Raw genomic sequence first — 19,200 nt, forward strand, 5'->3', positions numbered from 1 at the left:
ATAAAACAATTCCAATGAAAACTGAGCTCTGATTTGCAGACTGCCTTAATATTTGCACTTTTAAGTATAATAATCCTAATGTCCATTTCAATTGCAGATGGCATTGCCCAATGCATAAAAAGAAAATACAGTAAGTTAGAATTGAGAGACTAGACTGGTGCCTTTGATTTTCCCCTTTGTGACTTCAGCCACTGTTGATACAATCCCGTTATACTCATGTGGTTGGGCAATTTATTTATTTGTGTACACATGGGCTGTCAGCACTGAAACTGTTTTATTTTAACTTGAGACTATGATAATGCTGTTTTAGATCTAAATAAAGTAAAAGCAAAGGATACATTGTGTTTGTTTATGGATGAGTCCACATCTTAAAATAATGCTTTGTTTTCAAATAAAGTAAGATATAACTGTATCAGACTAACAATGCAAAATTCTCCTACTTGTTAATTTTATAACTTTTATTCTGTAATACTTTGTATTTTAGCCTTGTGTATTACAGAGTACAAGTATCAAGTTCAAATATGTTGAAAATAAGACATCACTGACGCTAATCAAGTGCAGAGCTGACACATTTGAGCAAACTTAACTACAGAAAGTGTAGAGTACCTGTATTATGGCTTTAGAGTGAGCTAGAATGAGGAATAACATCTAACCCTAGTCCTGAAACACAAACGTATTTTCCTACACAAATTAAAGAATTGTGTTTGTTTTAGGATTTGTGTCGTTCACGATGCTTTGCTTGATAGCTCTGCTCTTGTCCATAACGTCAGTGAGATCTTAAATTGTCTGCCCATCATTATTCAAATGATTCATCAAAAGAGCATTATTTTGATCATATACAGTATATATATGTTATCTAAATGGTGGGAGACCTATCATTCGTTGCTCCAGGTGTGATTTATAAATGTATACTTAATTTATCCAAATATTATCCAATTCTATTTTATCCAGAACAAAATCAATTAACAAGAAATGTCTCTTACCTGGAATTTCATCTTTTTCGGCACCATTTGTAGGTTTAAATCTGTCTCCTTCCACGTGAATATTAGGGCAAAGCACATCTGAGGAAAATAAAAGCACATTGTTATTACTGTTGTTAGTTGTGGCAGTGCTGTTGTTGAAAAGTAAAATTACAAAAAGGAGGAGGGAAAGATTTTTTAAAACCTTAGTAGCGATTCAAAATCTGTTTTCAAATTTTACATTCCTACTTACGCAGCTGAGGTAAATTAGTTTGTTCCAGCTACATTAATATCAAATTTTGTGATGTATCATGAAATGATTTTGTATTGCAGTGGACACACACCGCAAATCATCTTAGTTCACCGATTTGCACTGTGGTGAACTGCTGGTGGTCACCCACAAACCGAGCTCATAAGAAATCTCCTCACAGAGTAAGCGAATAAGAGAACTAGTCTCGGCCACACAGATACCACTTCTGAACACACAGAGTGGGGCGCTTCCTGGTGATGTCAGCTGACGTCTCTCTCTCTCTCTATCAGCCCCACCTTATCTGCACAACACCATCACTACCCTCTACCAGTCCACAGTGCAAATACCATACTTGTTACCAAGTGGAGTGGTTTGGACTCACATCATGAAGCATATCGTTTTACTGATTTGCACTGTGGTGAACTGCCCGTGGCTAGCCGTGATCACACAATGTCTGGCTCAGAAGCAATCTCCTTACAGTGTAAGCTAATAAGAGAGCTAGTCTCAACCACACAGAGATACCACTTCTAAACACAGAGAATGGAGCACGTCCTGGTGATGTCAGCTTACCCCTCTCTGTCTCTATCAGCTCCACCTTATCTGCGTAGCACCATCTCTGCAAACCATCTGTCCACAGTGAAAATACCACACTTGTTACCAAGTGGACTGGTGTGGACTCACATCATGAAGCATTATCACTTTACTTGATTTGCACTGTGGTGAACTGCCGGTAATCAGCCATGATTGCACAACGTCTGGCCCAGAAACAATCTCCTTACAGCCTAAGCTAATAAGAGAGCTAGTCTAAGCCACACACTCTTGAAGACTGAGAGTGGGGTGCTCCCTGGTGATGTCAGCTGACCTCTCTCTCTATCTGCTAATAAGAGAACCCAGCAACGTGACTATCACGTCCACAGTGCAAATCCAACTCTTGTTGCCAAATAGATTGGGGCAAATCACACCACGAAGCATCTCGGTTCGTCTGTTTGCACTGTGGTGAACTGCTGGTGGTCAACTGCAAACATGGCTCGGAACCATTCTCCTTACAGCATTGGCTAATAAAAGAACTAGTGTCCGCCGCCACACTGAGAGTGGGGTGCTTCCTGGTGATGTCAGCTGACCCCTCTCTCTATCAGCCCCCACCTTTTCTGCTCAAGAACGTGACTACACACCATCTGTCCACAGTGCAAATCCCACCCAAGTGGATTGGAGTGGACTCATATCACGAAGTATCTCAGTTTGCTTATTGGCAATGTGGTGAACAGCTGGTGATCAGCTGCAAACCTGAAATGTCACTCTCAGAAGTGGTCTCCTTACAATGTGAGCTAATAGGAGAACTCCTTGGTTCAGCAGCACAGACTGCTTCTGAACACTGCAACCCACTTTCTCTCAGCCTCCACCTTATCTGTGCAACACTACCACTGCACTCCACCTATCCAAAGTGTAAACCTCACCCTTGTCGCCAAGTGTGTTGCTCTGGACCTACACCACAAAGCAGATTTTTCATCTGGCTCAGAAGCAGTCCCCTTACAGACATGAGTTAATCGGAGCCCTCCAAGTCTCGGACTGCTCCTAAACACGCGGAGCACCTCTACGTGACGTCAGCTGGCCTGTCTCACTCTCAGCCTGCATCTTTTTTATGCAACATTGCCACAACAGACCTTTAAATATATTTTTTTTAAATTGGAATTAAGCCTTTATTTTCCAAAAGACTTCCTTTAGCAATAAGATGGACTTCATTTACCTGAAAAATGGACAAATACTCTGAATGAAGATCTTTTTAATACAAGTACAAAAGATTTGAAATTAGATTGTGTGGTGTGAAGAAAATGAAAATAAACAGAACCAATCCAGAATCAGGGGATGCACATATCCCAGCTCTTATCATTACTGTGTTACAAAAATATCAAGTCTTAGATAGCAAAATAAATTGTCCAGTAAAATATTTTGCCTTATTTTTCCTGAAGCTGGAAAAATTATTTTATGTGCTATCAACATTAACTCGAGAGTGCAGTCTGGAAAATGTTACTTTGAAAGCTGTTAGATTTCTGACACTTAAAGCTAACAAATTTTCACATAATTTGTGTGCTTTAAGGTTTGGGTGTAAAGTGGTTGTTGGTAATATATACTATACAAACAAAGAAAGATAAATGCTCAATATTTTAACACCTTCTACTGTGTATCAATATATCCAGGTTACAATTGCAGGGACTGGAGCCAAACATCTGCTGTAACACTTTTAAATTCCGTTCTTGGAAATTCTTTACGCAAGCGAAACCACAGTTAACGTGACGTTTATTCAGAACATTCATCTATGAGTGAAGTTTTTCTCTCTGCTTTTTCTGATCCATAAGTGAATTGCATTGGTAGTGTGAACTCTTGTTGACTCCAGTAATGACACTCATTCACAAGGCCATCCATCCATTTATCTGTTTTTTAAGCTGCTAGTCAAGTTCAAGGTAGTGTTCATTTTGCCACTTATCATAAATTGAAAGTGTTTTTTTTTCTAATTTGATTATTTTCAGAAATTTAAATATTAGGTAATTTTAGTAAATTAATTTGAACATGTTATATAAACATTGTTAGTATGTAGCTAAGCATTTTGAGGTCACAGTTAGATATAGTACCCCCCATAATATTATTGACAAAGACACATTTTTTTTATTGATTTACCTCTCTGCTCCACAGTATAAAACTACAAATCAAATAATTCCGATGTGATTAAAGTGCACATTGCAGACTTTAACTTAAGGTTATTTGCTACATTTCGGTCATAGCGTATAGAAATAAAACACTTTTTCTACATGGTCCTCCCATTTCAGGGCACCACAATGTTTAGGATACAGCAATGGCAGCTCTATTAAAGCATTCAGTCATATTTAGTACTTTGTCGCATATCCCTCACATTTCCAGAATTCTTCAGACTCTTCTAAGTCCTTTTTCACAAACTATAACCTACAAAAAAAATATGTCATTAATTGTCATAAATTAGCTGCTTTAGTCAGTCATTTTCCAACCCGCTATATCCTAACACAGGGTGACGGGGGTCTGCTGGAGCCAATCCCAGCCAGCACAGGGTGCAAGGCAGGAACAAACCCCAGGCAGGGCACACACACACCAAGCACACACTAGAGACAATTTAGGATCGCCAATGCACCCAACCTGCATGTCTTTAGACTGTGGGAGGAAACCCACGCAGACACGGGGAGAACATGCAAACTCCATGCAGGGAGGACTCAGGAAGCGAAACCAGGTCTCCTTATTGTGAGGCAGCAGCGCTACCACTGCGCCACTGTGCCGCCCCATTAGCTGCTTTATGTTTTTTAAGATGTATTAATTTACTACTGCATTGTGCCGCATTATCTTTGAATTTTAAGTTTAAATTTGAAAAATGGCTAATACTCCCCAACAAATTCTATTATGTAGAAGTAGCCTCATTGTACATTGCTTTACTACATATTGCACTTTTTGGTCCAAATTAGTGTTCTGTAGTGAGGCAAAAGCACAATTTGTGATTTGATTCCTACAGTAGACTGCATACAGCCTTGAAAAGTGAAGTATTCTATAATATCATGCTGTCTATTATATTGTAAAATCTCTGAGACCTTAAACTGGATGAAGCGTATTTAAAAAATGAGAATATGCTTCATAAATAATCATATATGACAATGACAAAGAGAATGCTGAAGGCACCTGCCGCAGCGCACTTTAGCTGTAATAAGACTCGGCTCATAGCTAATAGACTCTAGACTTTAAAGAAATGTGTAGAAGAGATTTTTATTATTAGTGGTTTCTACACTGAAGGAATTGCATTAATTTATCAGTGTACTACTGGAAATATAAGAGGCCAAGTAACCATCTCATTTAAGTACGTGTGAAAGTAAAAATACATATATTCAGATTGAGAAAACTTGATATAATCAACAACGTAATTTCTAAATGAGCCCTGAAATTATTCATGAATGCTCACAGAGAGAACTACATTTGCCAAAAATACTTCCTAGCTCTGGAGACTTGCTATTCTTATCAGATCAGTTCAGCATAGCAATTGCTGTAGTTTAACATAAAATGAGAAAATGTCAAGTGCAAAAACTGTCAAGTGAGAAGTGCCATGTAAGCCCTTTACTGGATTGGTTCAAGAAACATCAGTTAACACCCTATAATAGAGGATATAAAATAATGTTCCAAATAACAAGGTGAAAAAATGTAAAATTAACAACTTCTGAACAAGTTATGGCTTGGCAATTTCTGTGCAATAATTACTTGATGTTAAGAGTTCTTTTCACCTTGCAGTCAATTTCAAAGTTAGCAACAGAAGTATGACCCAAAGATGTGGCAGGTTAAGTTAATTGGCAGCTTGAAGCTATGACTGTGGGTGTATGCATTTGTGCCCTGCAGAGAACTGATGCCCAGTGCTGTCATGATACGTTACACCTTCCCACGTCCCTGAATAATCAAATTTTAGAATGCTATGTATTTTAATTGAATTCCTAGATACTCACTAGTAGTTAGGAACAGATTTACATTTACATGATTGAAACACCTAGATTTTTATGTATTTGATGCCCTCTGTAGTTGCGCATCCAGCTGTTATATCCCAGTTAATCAATGAAATTGCTGCAAATCATTATAAACAATAATCTCTGCATAACCATCTTTGGTTTTCTGCAACAAAAGTATTTCCACAACCATACCTACTGTAGATACTCGCGTATTAGTCGATCTCGCAGATAAGTCGAGTGTACTGTTTAAGCCAAAAATTGCGAAATTTGTTATGACCCGCGTATAAGTCGAGAGTAAAACTTGACAGCTATCAGAGATAGATGGCGACAATCAGCTGTTAATGGCGACAGAACTCACTGTCACGTCACAGGCATTCCCTCTGTGCGTGGAGAAATGTTAGACTTGTTGACTCGGCAACTAATCTTTGCGTGTGCGTGAGTTGCGAAATGTAAACAAAGGCAAGATGGCGTCGATATGTCACAAGGGAGCGAAGCGAGTGCAGAAAAGAAAACGCTCGGCAGACGACGTTTTGCAAATTATCGCTGAGTCGGACTCTGATTTTTCAGAATCGAATTTTATTGACAGTGATCAGGAATCGAGCAAGAGAGTGAGAAGCTGGCATCAGCTGATCGGACACCAGCCGATGCCGCGCCAGCTGAACGCATTCGCGCAGCCGATGCAGCTACAGCAAGATTCGCGTGGGAGGAATACCCAGACATTGATCTGTGGGAGCCGAACTGGCTACCGGACTTCACAAGACAGCATGGCTTGCTGTTGGACACGACAGATCACCCGCTGCTGGACTACTTCAGGTTGCTCTCTCCTGATGCTGCTTTTCAGCTACTGTCAGACGAGACAAACAGGTAGGCAGAGAAATTTTTTGAATCGCGGGCTGCGCTTGCATCGCATTGATAGCGTGAGTTGCCTTGGTTCTTTTGATTCCAAATCTGGCTGCACATGGCAGCTAATGGTATGTTTGTTATCCAAAACCTGCAAAAGCTAATGCTCAAATTCAAGTATTTCACAGTTTAAAGAATTATTTAATGAAATTAGAAAAAAACTAGCTAATTAGCAATAGTATTGCTGGCTTATAATTATTTCAAAGACCATGGGAAACGGCAGATGACCGGTGACTTAACACCGTGAAGCGTTGAGTGTACAATGTCATTACCCAAATTCTATGGACAATTGTGTTGCCCCGCGGATAAGTCGATTCTGCTTTTTTGAATGAATTTTAAGGCATAAATTTTTCGACTTATACGCGAGTATCTACGGCACTTGTATTAATTTCATTTATGTCAGTCACCAAGTTGTAGCGAAATTTCGCATGTTGGAGACTTGGGAATTGTCGATGGATACCCTAAACTGCTTTTTCCCTTCCATCTTCCTTACCCTTCCAGAATCTTATAATTAGTGGGTCACAAGCACACACCTTATTTATAAAGAAATAAACATAATTAATAGGTATGAGGGGAGCTCGATTTGCATAAAGCAGGAGTTTGTCTCTCATTTCAATCCACTCATAGATGACTCTTCGAGAGAGAACTTTATCCCCATACTGAACACACATGCGGAGATGAATTTGTGTTCCCGGCACACCTTCTGCCCACAAAAAGCGTATGACAGATCGTTATTCCTCTTTGGTGCAATTTAGATGTTTTGCAGCCATCTTCAACACAGGGTGGCAACTCTTATACTAAACTGCAAGGGCAGCCAACAGAACTAGTCACATGACAGTCTCAGACAGGACAAATTACTACTTCTCCTGCCTTCACTGTTTCCAACAAAAATATGAAAGTGCAGAAACTTTTTGAACGACCCTTGTATAGATTGTGGAGTCAGACCCTGAGGTGGTGAGCGTCTATTGTGTTATTTTTATGTAACCTGTGCCCTATACCTTCCTGGAACTTTTGCTTTTATAAATAAAAAACCATTGTGACTAGACTGGGTTACTTATGTTGGTCATTTTAAGTGAGGAGTTGACTCGATGGTGCCACCCACAAGGGTCACTACACACACACACACACACACGTATATATTAGACATTCTGTAATGCAGTGGTTAACACTGACTGCTCACAGGTCGTGCCCCCTTGGACAAAATCCCATGCATTGTCTATGTGGTTTTTACATGTTCTATCCCATCTGTGTGAGGTTTACCTAGGTTATAGGGTTTGACACTGTTGTGTTATGTTACAATACATTCTAAAATGATGCTATAAACCACTTCTTCCTCTCTTATAAGTTATTTTATTGGAAAGTATGCCAACTTTCATTATCTTGGCTCATTTGAAGCTAATCTGACTAAAAATGAGAAAGCACAACAAGCTGGAAATCAACCAAACCACACATGCTGATCCTGCCCTGGAATTAAGTAACAGCTTAGTCTGTAATTTTTCTTAATAACAGCTATAAAAAAGGGATCAGAAAATCAAAGAAACTAAAACTTGCACCGTGCCTTTTGTAGAAGAGTACTTTGTGTTTTTTTTAATGTCAGTGTTTTCATAATGTGTGCATATATGGGACTTTTACAATTTAACATTCTCAAACCTACCTGACCTTGTTCAGGGTTGTGGGGACCAGAGCCTAATATCAGACAACACATGACAAAAGAACAGCCTTAGACTGGGTGCAGTCTATCGCAGGGCCCACTTAAACATACACTCACACTACCCAGGAGCCACTTTTAAGTTTCAATTAGAACATTTAATGTAAACGGGAAAGTCTACACTGGCACTCTGGGATAGAGAGATCTGCAGATAGCTGAGCCTCAGATCTAGGAGCAGCTATGTGGATTCTGTCCTGACTATGAATCAGTGGACAAACTCTTTGTCCTCATTCAGATACATGAGGGGTCATGCGGAATTCGCCAATCTTGTCATAATGTGTTTTTGTAAAACTATAAGAGTATGTGATTCATATACCCTGTACCATCCCACCCTGGATTTTTGGAGTTAAAGCAGTGTTCACCTAGTTAACATTAAGCCAACTCTTTTCAAAGTGGTTATTGGACTCGTATCATGCGTAGGTCCTATCCACTCCTCTATTCTCAGCTCTCATGGACACAATATCAAGGTGTAGCTGGATAATGGAGAATTTTGGAAGCTAAGTGTTGCATCTCTGCCATTTGTAGGTGTCGTTGTCCCCTTGGCTCACCATATCTACCTATGATGTGTTTGAAATCAGAATTAGTATCTCCAAATCTAAGGTCACCATCCTATCCTGGAAAAGAGTGGCTTGTTCCCTGCTGGTAAGAAGTGAGCATCTACCCAAGTAGAGGAGTTCAAGTGACTTGTTTATGAGAGGGGTAAAATATACTTGTGTATGCAACAAAAGCATTATTTCTTTTCTTTTTTTTGTATTAACATTTTATTGAATTTATTAAAAGCAAGTAACATTCCATACAAGCAATTCAAACTTGACAAAACTAAGTACAAATCAACCCCGAGCCATGAGAAACAGAGCTAGACCATCAGCCATAGCACAACTTTAAGAGCAGAAAAAAAGGGGGAGAAAATACTTTTCCCCAATTTAAATGCTTACTCTAAAATGTTATTGATTAGATCCTGCCAGGTCTTAAAAAAAGTTTTGAACAGATCCCCTAAGTGAGAATTTGATTTTTTTCCAATTTCAAATAATATATAACATCAGTTACCCACTGACTTAACAGAGGTGGGTTAGGATTCTTCCAGTTTTAGCAAGATAAGTTTATGTTCTAATAGTGAAGTAAAGTCAATCACAGTTTGTTTGTCCTTCTCCACTTTAAGCCCATCTGGGAGTCCACCAAACACAGCTGTTAGTGGATAAGAGAAATTGTGACACCAAGGCTGTCTGAAAGGCATTTAAAGATTTTGGTCTAGAATGATGTTAATTTGATGCAGGCCCAAAACATGTGACGCAATGAGGCTGGAGCTCGATTGCAATGTTTACAGGTTTTCTAATGTTGTACTAAACAATGGTGGTGAAGATGGAGCACTGTCTACACACAAACCTGCCAATTTACTGGTCAGTCTGCATCCTCAACTTTGTTGCTTGCTCAAGCTTTCTTACAAGCTCTGGATGGTGATGGAAATAATGAGACCACAAGTACAAGTGGCTAAAATGAGGTTCTTTTTGTAGGGTTACTAGGCTGAGCCTTCAGGAGAGAAGAATGAGTAGAACTGCTGCTTCTTTGGATTAACAGGAGCCATTTGACATGGTTTAAGAATGTAGTTAGGACCACAGAAGGTGTTCAAGGTACAGTCTACTGAAGGAAGGATGAGATTATATCTTTTGACTGTTGTGTGAATGTCAAATTATTTTGCCCAGTAAGTGCTGGAGAAGATGTTGTACATATACAGGCCTGGTCAGCTACTGTGAACCCCACAAGGAAAACCAGAATGAAACTGATGATGCGGATGATGTGACTGCTCTTTTTATCTTTATCCAAGCCAGAAGTTCTCTTTCATTTTAGTTTTCTTTCTTTTTAGCCGTTCTGGTGTGTGTGGTGTAGCGGGCCCACAGCTCATGTCAAAAGGCCACTTTTTAAAATAACTAATTGCCGCACTCGCGGCTTAGCGAGGGGGTGTGGTGTGTGTGTGGCCGAGCAGTTCCCGGGGAATTCGTGATGTAGGCAGTTCTCACTTAAGTGCACAGGTGAGGAGTCGTCCACATCCGTAATTGTTCCCGGAAGCTGATCCACATCCCCATTATAAATAGAAGCGTGAGGTGGCTAGCGGTGGAGAGAAAGAAAGAAAGAAAGAAAGAAAGAAAGAAAGAAAGAAAGAAAGAAAGAAAGAAAGAAAGAAAGAAAGAAAGAAAGAAAGAAAGAAAGAAAGAAAGAAAGAAAGAAAGAAAAGACGGACGGAGGTTGAAGAGGAGAAGACGGCTGGAAGCATGAGGGAGAAAGCTGGTGCAGGAGAGAAGTAGAACGAACGAGAGCAGGCTCGCGCTGATAACAAGCAGCTGGGAGAGGCAAGCCCAAGTGGGGTGTTTGGCCAGCACCCGAGGGCCGACGGTAGTGGTTGCTCCTGCTGAGTGCTGGCTGGGAGCAGGAGTGACCAGGAGAAGGTTGGCTTGCCTCAGTGAAGGCAGCGGGAGTTGGAGATTTAGAATAGAATCCCTAGGCTGAGCGTCCTGTCCGTTGGGGGAAAGCCAAGTCTCGGTCTGGTAGGGGCTAAAGGAAGCCAGTGATTGGGAGGCCACCAGACCAGTCGAGTAGAGCAAAGAAGATCAGCTACTTGTAGGGTGACTCCCCTGGTGCATAGCCTGGATGGGAGAAGCAGGGGAGTCACCAGTAAAAGAAGGCACCGTGCTTTGTGTTTTTAAAGAGACTGTTTCCAGCCATTGTTTTAACTTCGTTGTTTTTTTTAAAGGATTTTTTTTTCTAATGGATTTTAACCTCCAACCTTTTCATTTATTTTTATGGATTATTTATTTAAGGATATTTTGATACACTTCATTTATTTATTTGAACACTTGTTTTGTTTTTAATAAAAGCACTTTTGCACTTTTTGCACCATCCCCTTGCTTTGTTGTGCCTCACTGCCAAGCTCATTGGTGACATTACCAACAGTGTCGGGTTCAAAGGCTTCCAGAAGGAAGATGGGAGCAAGGAGCAGAACCTGCGTCGTCAAAGTGTAGATAGATAGATAGATAAATACTTTATTAATCCCAAAGGGAAATTCACATAAGTGTGCACTTGAACGAGAAAATGTTGTTTGTCACAATATACAGTAATAATATTTATTTATTCTCTGTATATCTGTAAAAAGCCAAATGTCTATGTGGTAAGAAATCAAGTGTGATCTATCTAGAGATAGTAATAAATTATGAGTGTCTTGTACTCATGATAAGGAATAGTGGTGCAAATCTAGCTGGAAATGTTAACTTTGGTTAACCTTGGGGATAAAATTAAAGTGTTATCTATCTATCTATCTATCTATCTATCTATCTATCTATCTATCTATCTATCTATCTATCTATCTATCTATCTATCTATCTATCTATCTATCTATCTATCTATCTATCTATCTATCTAATTGGTGATTTGTATTCTCCATTTTTTACTAAATATTGAAAAATCTAATTATGAACAGGCATCTATTTGCATTTCTTTTGGAGAATGATCTCCAGTAAAATGACATTTCATGAATTATATGATTTAAAGACCTTTTTTTTGTATCAGCTGTTACAATTAATATTGCCTACTTCTATGACTAAATGCAGCTGCAGCATTAACAAAGTCTCATTATGTTTCTACTCAAATAAGGCAAAGCACCTACAGAATGTCCTGTGTCCTAACTATTATCCATCTTTTATTACTTGTGAACACAGATCTGAGATTTTTTCCTAAGGGGTTAGCACATCATCTACAGAGAGTGGTCCATAAATTAATACACCCGGATTTGAATGATATCTGTCACCTTTTCTGTATTATTGATGCGGCACCAACAATATCTCATCCTGGTGCCCTACTTTCTTCCATATGATATCTGTGTAACATTATGCTAGAAATATGATTTGAGACCAACAACCCCCGCCCTTGTGCTTCCATGCCATTAATGTTCTCACACATGTGCACATATGTGAAGAGGATTACTTGTCTTCTGTTTTGTGTGTTGCATTTACTCCATTTTTGACACCCATTGCACACCCAACCTACCTGCAAGGGGTTCTCTCTCTGACTTGCCTTTCCCAAGATTTCTTTCATTTTTTGGGGGGGGGAGTTTTTTCTTGTCTTCTTAGCAAGTCGTGGCTAAGGGACTTTAAAAAAACAGGGCCTGCTAAAGCCCATTGCGGCACTCCTTGTGTGATTTTGGGCTATACAAAAATAAATTGTTGTTGTTGTTTGGGAATCTGATATGGATGCCTCCCTGTGGAGGATTTATGGATACAACCAGCTGGTAGAAGACCCCTGGGGAAAAAATAGGGCTTGCTGGGACGATTATCACTCCCAGATGGCCTGGGAATGCCTGGGTATCCCACAATATGAGTTGGCAAGTGTTGCTGGGGAAAGGGACTAATGGGCGTCAATGCTAAGACTGTTGTGCCCTGCAACCCAGTTTTGAATATGCAGTGAAAAATGAATGAATAAATGAATGAGTGAATGAATACTACTAAACTGTTCTGAGGGATGTCAAGGACTCACTATCTGAACTTCTCTTCCTTGTCTTTCACAGTTGGTTGTCAATTAAGATAAATATAGAGTATTGATTTGTTACTTTAGAATATTGTCTGATAAAGAAGAACATGGATGACCTGTATGCCCCTGTCTTTGCTATAAATGATATTTGAGTAGTTCTGTGGCAAATTTCATAATAGGAACCGATTTGCTCTAATATTTATTGTTGGCTATATTTTATGTCATGCTATTTTTATTTTCAAAACAGTTTTCATAATTTGAAAAAATGGTAAATCTTGGCAGCACATCCATTATCAATTTTTCTTAGTGATTTTAAGTCCTAGATATCCAACCTATTTTCTTAGTTTAGATTTTTATCCTTTTTTTCTGTGAGAAAGCCTCTAAAATAATTTATGTTTGTCATATCCATGCCCCACTTTGCCCATTATTATTAAAGATAAAAATTCAGAATCCCTATAAATTCTACATTACACTTTGACAGACACTGTATTTATTGTTTTATGTTTGCCAATTAAATGACAAGGGTGCAACCACTGCACCATTAGAACTGTACTTAAGGCAAACAGCTTCTGTGGTAGACTGAGCAATTTGGTAATATATATTGAACCAGACCTTGTTTTCAAAAGCTACTGCAAGTAATCATAGTCATCTAAAATGTGTTTTGAATGAAATAAACCACAAGATGGATATTCAGCAGGATACTTGACATATTTGTAATGGATTTAACAGCCTGTAGGCACTTCCGCTCTGACACTGAACTGAGCAACATGCAGCTTCCATTACAGCACTGTGGGCTTTCAATAGCTACTTATGTGTTCATTTGCAGAAAAATCACACATATTTAATACCAAATATTTTATTCAACTGAAATTAAAATTGCAGATCTTTTCTGGATGTGTTTCATTTTTTTATACTCAAACAGAACTTCACAGAAGAGGTGATATTACATTACTTTGAACACAGCAATAAATGCTGATAAAAATAATAGGCATTTACAGTGGGTAGGGAATCTCATGAGGAATTATAGTGAGACCTCCAGGAAAGTTTTTCAACAGTTTTTCTTTTATCAATATTAATAAGAATAGAAAAACTTGATGTAATTGGTACACTTTTCATTTTTCTCCATAATCTCTATCCACTGCTGCACCCTTGTGCCAACAAACAACATAACAAATTTAGCAAATGAGAAAAAAACATTCAGACCTTCAGGACTGTTTGTTTAGCTAATAGTTAAGTGGTCCCAATATCTCATCCAGATTCTTCCTGAAGGTTGAACAAGAAATATAAGCATTTAACTCCCCAGCCTGAATCCTTAATATTTTCCTACAGATGGCATCTTTGAGAGCTCCAAAGATGTGGAAATCAAACTGAGTAAGATCTGGGCTATATGGTGGTTGGAGCAGAAGAGTCCACCTGAGTTTTGTTTCATGTTGTTCTGTGTTGCCATCTTAAAGGAAAATTTGAGCAACATTTTTACTTTCTTATGTACGAAGTGTAGGGAAATTATTGTAATCATCCGGTACAAAACGTAGATTTCTATTAACTTTTGGGCTATTTCGACATTTTATTCATGCAGCGGCAGTCTGATTTATTCAACTTTACTTTTGTAATAATTGTTCAATATATTATTAATTTGATTTGATTTGTTGTTGATGGTTCTTTAATGTACATAATATAAAATTATAATCATTGTCTTGGGGTTTACTCCATCCCCATATCTGAGTATACGAGAAAGTCGAGGGGAGACCACTCCCGATTTTTATGAGATGAAACTCTTCTTAAACACCCCTGATACCTTTTAACACTCTGAATGCACAGATATGAGTTAACAGTTTGGTAAGATATCTGCTGTGATATTTGCCCGGACACCACCAGTCGGAGAACACATCTTTATCAAAATACCTTTTTATTTTGTCTTCCCACAACACACTACTCAGTCCCGCACAACAACAATATCTTCAGCCCCAGTTACCTTTCTCCTGGGCCTTCTCTCTCCTCGTCCCTGGGCCACCTGTCTCCTCTCTCCAGGAGCTTCGTCCTGCTCCTGCTCCCGACTCCAGCTCAATGACAGGTGCTCTCCATGACGTCACGTCCTGGTGTGGCGGAAGCATCAGGAGAGTACCCGGAAGCACTCCGGGTGACCCTGGAAGGATTGTCCTCCATGGGTGTGGCGGAAGTAAATAAGTCCCGGGCTCCATGACGCTTGGGGCGCCCCCTGGCGGTGACCAGAGGCCCCAACGGTCTTGAGCCTCCCTGCTCCCCTTCCGTGGGCCTCTTCTATTCCAGGGCGGTTGCCCCCTCGTGGCCTGGAAGACAAATATGCCAGCACCAAGTCCTTCCAGGAATCCCGGCCGGGTCTGACGCCCAGCCGTGTACGACACTGCCAAAGTCAAAACGTCTACATCCCTAAAAGTAATCGCCATATCTTTCCATGCTAAAGGGGTAAATTTAACTTTCCATAATCATAAATTGCCATTTATTTTTTTGTTTTTTGGTCTGCAACTTAAAGTGACGGATTTGTGTTTAATCTGTAGTGATGATCAGTGACAAAAAGTTTTCACTCTTAGCCATTTTAAAGAAATAGCAAATGTCGACAAATATGAAAGCTTTGTGATCAGTAGCAGGCTTTATGGAGCCCAAGGTTAATACATACACAAGGCAAGCCAGAAAGTTCAAATTAATCACAGAATAAGATGCAGATATTTTGTATTGTTTTTCACTAAAGTATAGAATGTGTTGAAAATTTTTTGGACATCCACCATATTTACCATACTGTATGCTACAAGCACAAACAGGAGATGGGAAGTCAATTCTTTTTGACATCTGAGTTCTTTTTAACACGTACGTGGCCTGTGTTGATTCCCTGACACTAATGTAAAAAATATGTCTAACAAGTTTAAGCCTTTCACATCTTACACTCCTTTTCAAGTCTAAACACAACTTAAATGATTTCTTAATTAGTATTCCTTCATGTGACTACCTGTATACCTTGTTAATAACATCTATGCACTGTCACACACGTGCGCATGGGAGGCAGCCTAAGGGATTAAGTGGAAGTAAGATGCAGACTCTGGCATCAATTACTTGCAATAACACCTTTTCTCCCTCTTCCACAGAACATCAGACGGAAAGCCTACCTAAAACTCCTCCCACTTCCAGATCCAGTCCACACCCTCCTGACTACATTTCCGTCTGAGGACCCACCTCTTCCTGCCCTCCCCCTATAAAACCCAACCGTTCCTCTCCTTTACTCCTCAGTCTTCCTGTTCCTGTTTTACTCGGAATCTTACACTACACTATAAATTCCGCCGTCCCCTTATTTAGGTATTTCAATTTAAAAGACTAAAATATACAGTAATTCTAAAGAATTTTTCGGCAAGAACAATCATCATTATTGTGTATTGTACAGGTTACAAATAAAAAAGTCATGTATATATGTTTTACAATATAATAATCACATTTATTACAAAAATTCTTACACATATGCCACTTACATTGATATAACAGGTATAGAACACTTATGATTATACCTTGACGATCGACAAGATGAAGTTATTAGCGAATTGAATATAAAACACAAATCGACTTCCAATTAGAACTAGAATGATACTGTTACTATTTATATTTTTATTGACAAATAATATAATTGTTAGAATTAAAAACAAAACTTCTGTCTTTAACTAAAACTTTATTCGTCTACTTTTTTTAAGAGCAAAGTCTTTTATTGCACTATCAATGTCTATAGCATCACATACCTCTTGCTCAATAGACAAGATAGCCAGATTGGTTAGCCTTAAAGTACTCATTGTTGATCTTAAATCATTTTTGATCAATTTCAATTTTGAAAAACTCTTCTCACAGCTGGCATTGCTTATGGCAATTGTGAGGAATATTCGGAGCATTATTATAATATTGGGCAGAGTATCTTCCAGCTTGGATTTCACAATAAATTTTAATAATTCAAGTGGGTCCGCATTAATTAATTTATTTTCGTTGCCTGTGGCAGTAATAAAAGTCCGCAGTCGAAGTCGTTCCAGTTTGAAGACCTGCTCGCCAATTTCGGCAGATGCTTATACATTCATTTAAAGAAAGGGGATTCCCCAGTTTCGTCAGAGAATAAGTAATGAAAATTCTGTGCTCATTTCAATCGGTCTGAATCGTAGGAGCGACAAAAATCTGAAATGAAATGGTTCAAATTTTTACAAGATATTATTATTATTTATTGTGAAATTTTGCCGCCCCCTAAAAGTTAGTGTATAATAGTGTATTCATGTCTTATATGTTGAAATGTACAAAGCAATCAAACATAACTGTGTGACTACCAGTGAGCATGTACAGAGCCCATTAAGGCATACTGTATGAGCAAAAAAAGAATCTTATTTCTCGTGTGCATGAAATGTGCGTATGCAAACAGATCTTATGAGCTTGTAAAACATTCTCGTGTGCACACAAAAAAAAAATCTCATGAGTATGGGATAGTTTCACTTTTGCACAAGAAGTAACGTTTTTATTTGCTCTTATCCCTTTAGAAGCTTAAGAGTTTTGATAATAAAACATTCTACAGTGCCCTGCTTCATATTAAGGTGAAAAAATAAGCTAAAGTAGGCATGGTACAGTTATTCTAGAAAGAAATAACATACTGAAACCTAAATGATCCACTTCAGGACTGCCTTTCCCAGCCACGTTGGACACAAAGGCCGAAGCCAGCCATGCAAAAGATGCTAGTCTAGCACAGAGTCCACTGACATGAGACAAATTTAGAATGGCCCGTTACCCTAAGACGCACATACCTGTAATGTGAGAAGAAAAATGGATTCAAATGTAGGATTCTGAATCCGAGAGGCAGCACTTTCGTTTTGCCAATCATCATTATCATAGCCAGTTGTTTGATCATGACTTATTTAGGTTGTCTGCTTTCCCACTAATCTCTTCCCTAAACAGTCTGTGGTCCTGAGCATCTTTTATCACCTTCCACCCTTCTCTGGGCCTGCTCTCACTCATGTGCCCAAACCACTTCAGTCTGCTTACGACTTTAACCCAACTCTTTCACTCATCCATCCATTATCCAACCCGCTATATCCTAACACAGGGTCACGGGGGTCTGCTGGAGCCAATCCCAGCCAACACAGGGCACAAGGCAGGAAACAAACCCCAGGCAGGGCGCCAGCACACCGCAGGGCACACACACCCACACACCAAGCACACACTAGGGACAATTTAGGATCGCCAATACATCTAACCTGCATGTCCTTTTTGATTAGGCATTAGCAATTAGGGCTGCACGATAACAGAAAAAATGACTATCACGATTATTTTGCTCAAAATTTTTATCACGATTAATAATGACGATTATTCCTTTGGTAAATGAAGTCTGTGACCAAAGCAGTGTAGCCTCGGCCAGTTATTCACAGATGCTGCCCTAATCATATTAGCTGCGTTGTCCGTTGTGATGCACACAAGTCTTTCTTCCACAAAGCCCCAAGTGGACATCGCTTCTTTGAGGCCCACTGCAATAAACTCCGCTGTATGGTCTTGTGGGAAAAACGAAGTTTGCAAAAGCTTGCTTTTCATCTCAAACTCGCTGTCAATAAAATGAACTGTCAAGCTCAAACACGGTTCCGCAGTTCTGCTTGACCATAAGTCGGTCGTGGCAGCAAAATATTCAAGGCTGAGCCTGAGAATTTCTCTTTCTATTTCTTTTCGGCATTTCGCATACAGCGAGGGCAGCGCAACATTGGAAAAATGGTTGCGTGAGGGAATGCTATATCTTTTATCAAGTGTTGCGATCATTTTGTTAAACCCCTCACTGCTCACGGTGGCTATTGGACACATATCCTTGGCTATATGGTACGTGATCACCTCTGTTATTTCCCGGTGTCTTTGCGAGCTCGGCAGATATGGTATTGCGTTGAACAATGTCCCTGATATTTTTGTCTGTGTTGTGGATGGCTGGTAATTTTTTGTTGTTGCTGTTTGTGCCTTCAGTCGTTGAAATTCTTGATAGTGTACTTTGTGGTGGCTTTTAAGGTGGTTGATGAGGTTTGTTGTGTTACCTTGGGACGTTTGGACGGAACAGGAGCAAAGTTTGCACAAGACTCGTACCTGATCAACATCACATTCCTCGAAATCGAAATAGTTCCAGACAACTGAGTATGACCCCTTTTTAGGAACTAACGATCGCACTTCTGCACCTTCCTCACGTTGCTCCGCCATCATATATTTATTCTGACTGACTGTTATTGCTGCTATTAACTTCTACTGCTTCAGAAAGCGCTTGCAATCTAGACGCAGTAACGTCATAGTGACGCAGTCCAATCCGTAAACGCAGCCCATAAAAAACAGTTTGGTCTTTATACTGTAAAATCG

At 39.4% G+C, this 19,200-nt stretch overlaps 1 protein-coding gene across 1 annotated transcript in view; it reads right to left on the reverse strand.

Annotated features, from left to right (window-relative positions):
• col22a1 (collagen, type XXII, alpha 1) overlaps nt 1-19,200 on the reverse strand; it is a 349,052-nt gene that overhangs the window by 250,101 nt on the left and 79,751 nt on the right. Inside the window, exon 4 of the mRNA XM_028818045.2 lies at nt 984-1,061. Coding sequence (XP_028673878.1) covers nt 984-1,061 — 78 coding nt within the window. The remainder of the gene's footprint in view (nt 1-983; nt 1,062-19,200) is intronic.

Source organism: Erpetoichthys calabaricus, chromosome 13 (assembly GCF_900747795.2).
Source record: "Erpetoichthys calabaricus chromosome 13, fErpCal1.3, whole genome shotgun sequence".
In the NCBI taxonomy this organism is placed as follows: Eukaryota; Metazoa; Chordata; class Cladistia; order Polypteriformes; family Polypteridae; genus Erpetoichthys; species Erpetoichthys calabaricus.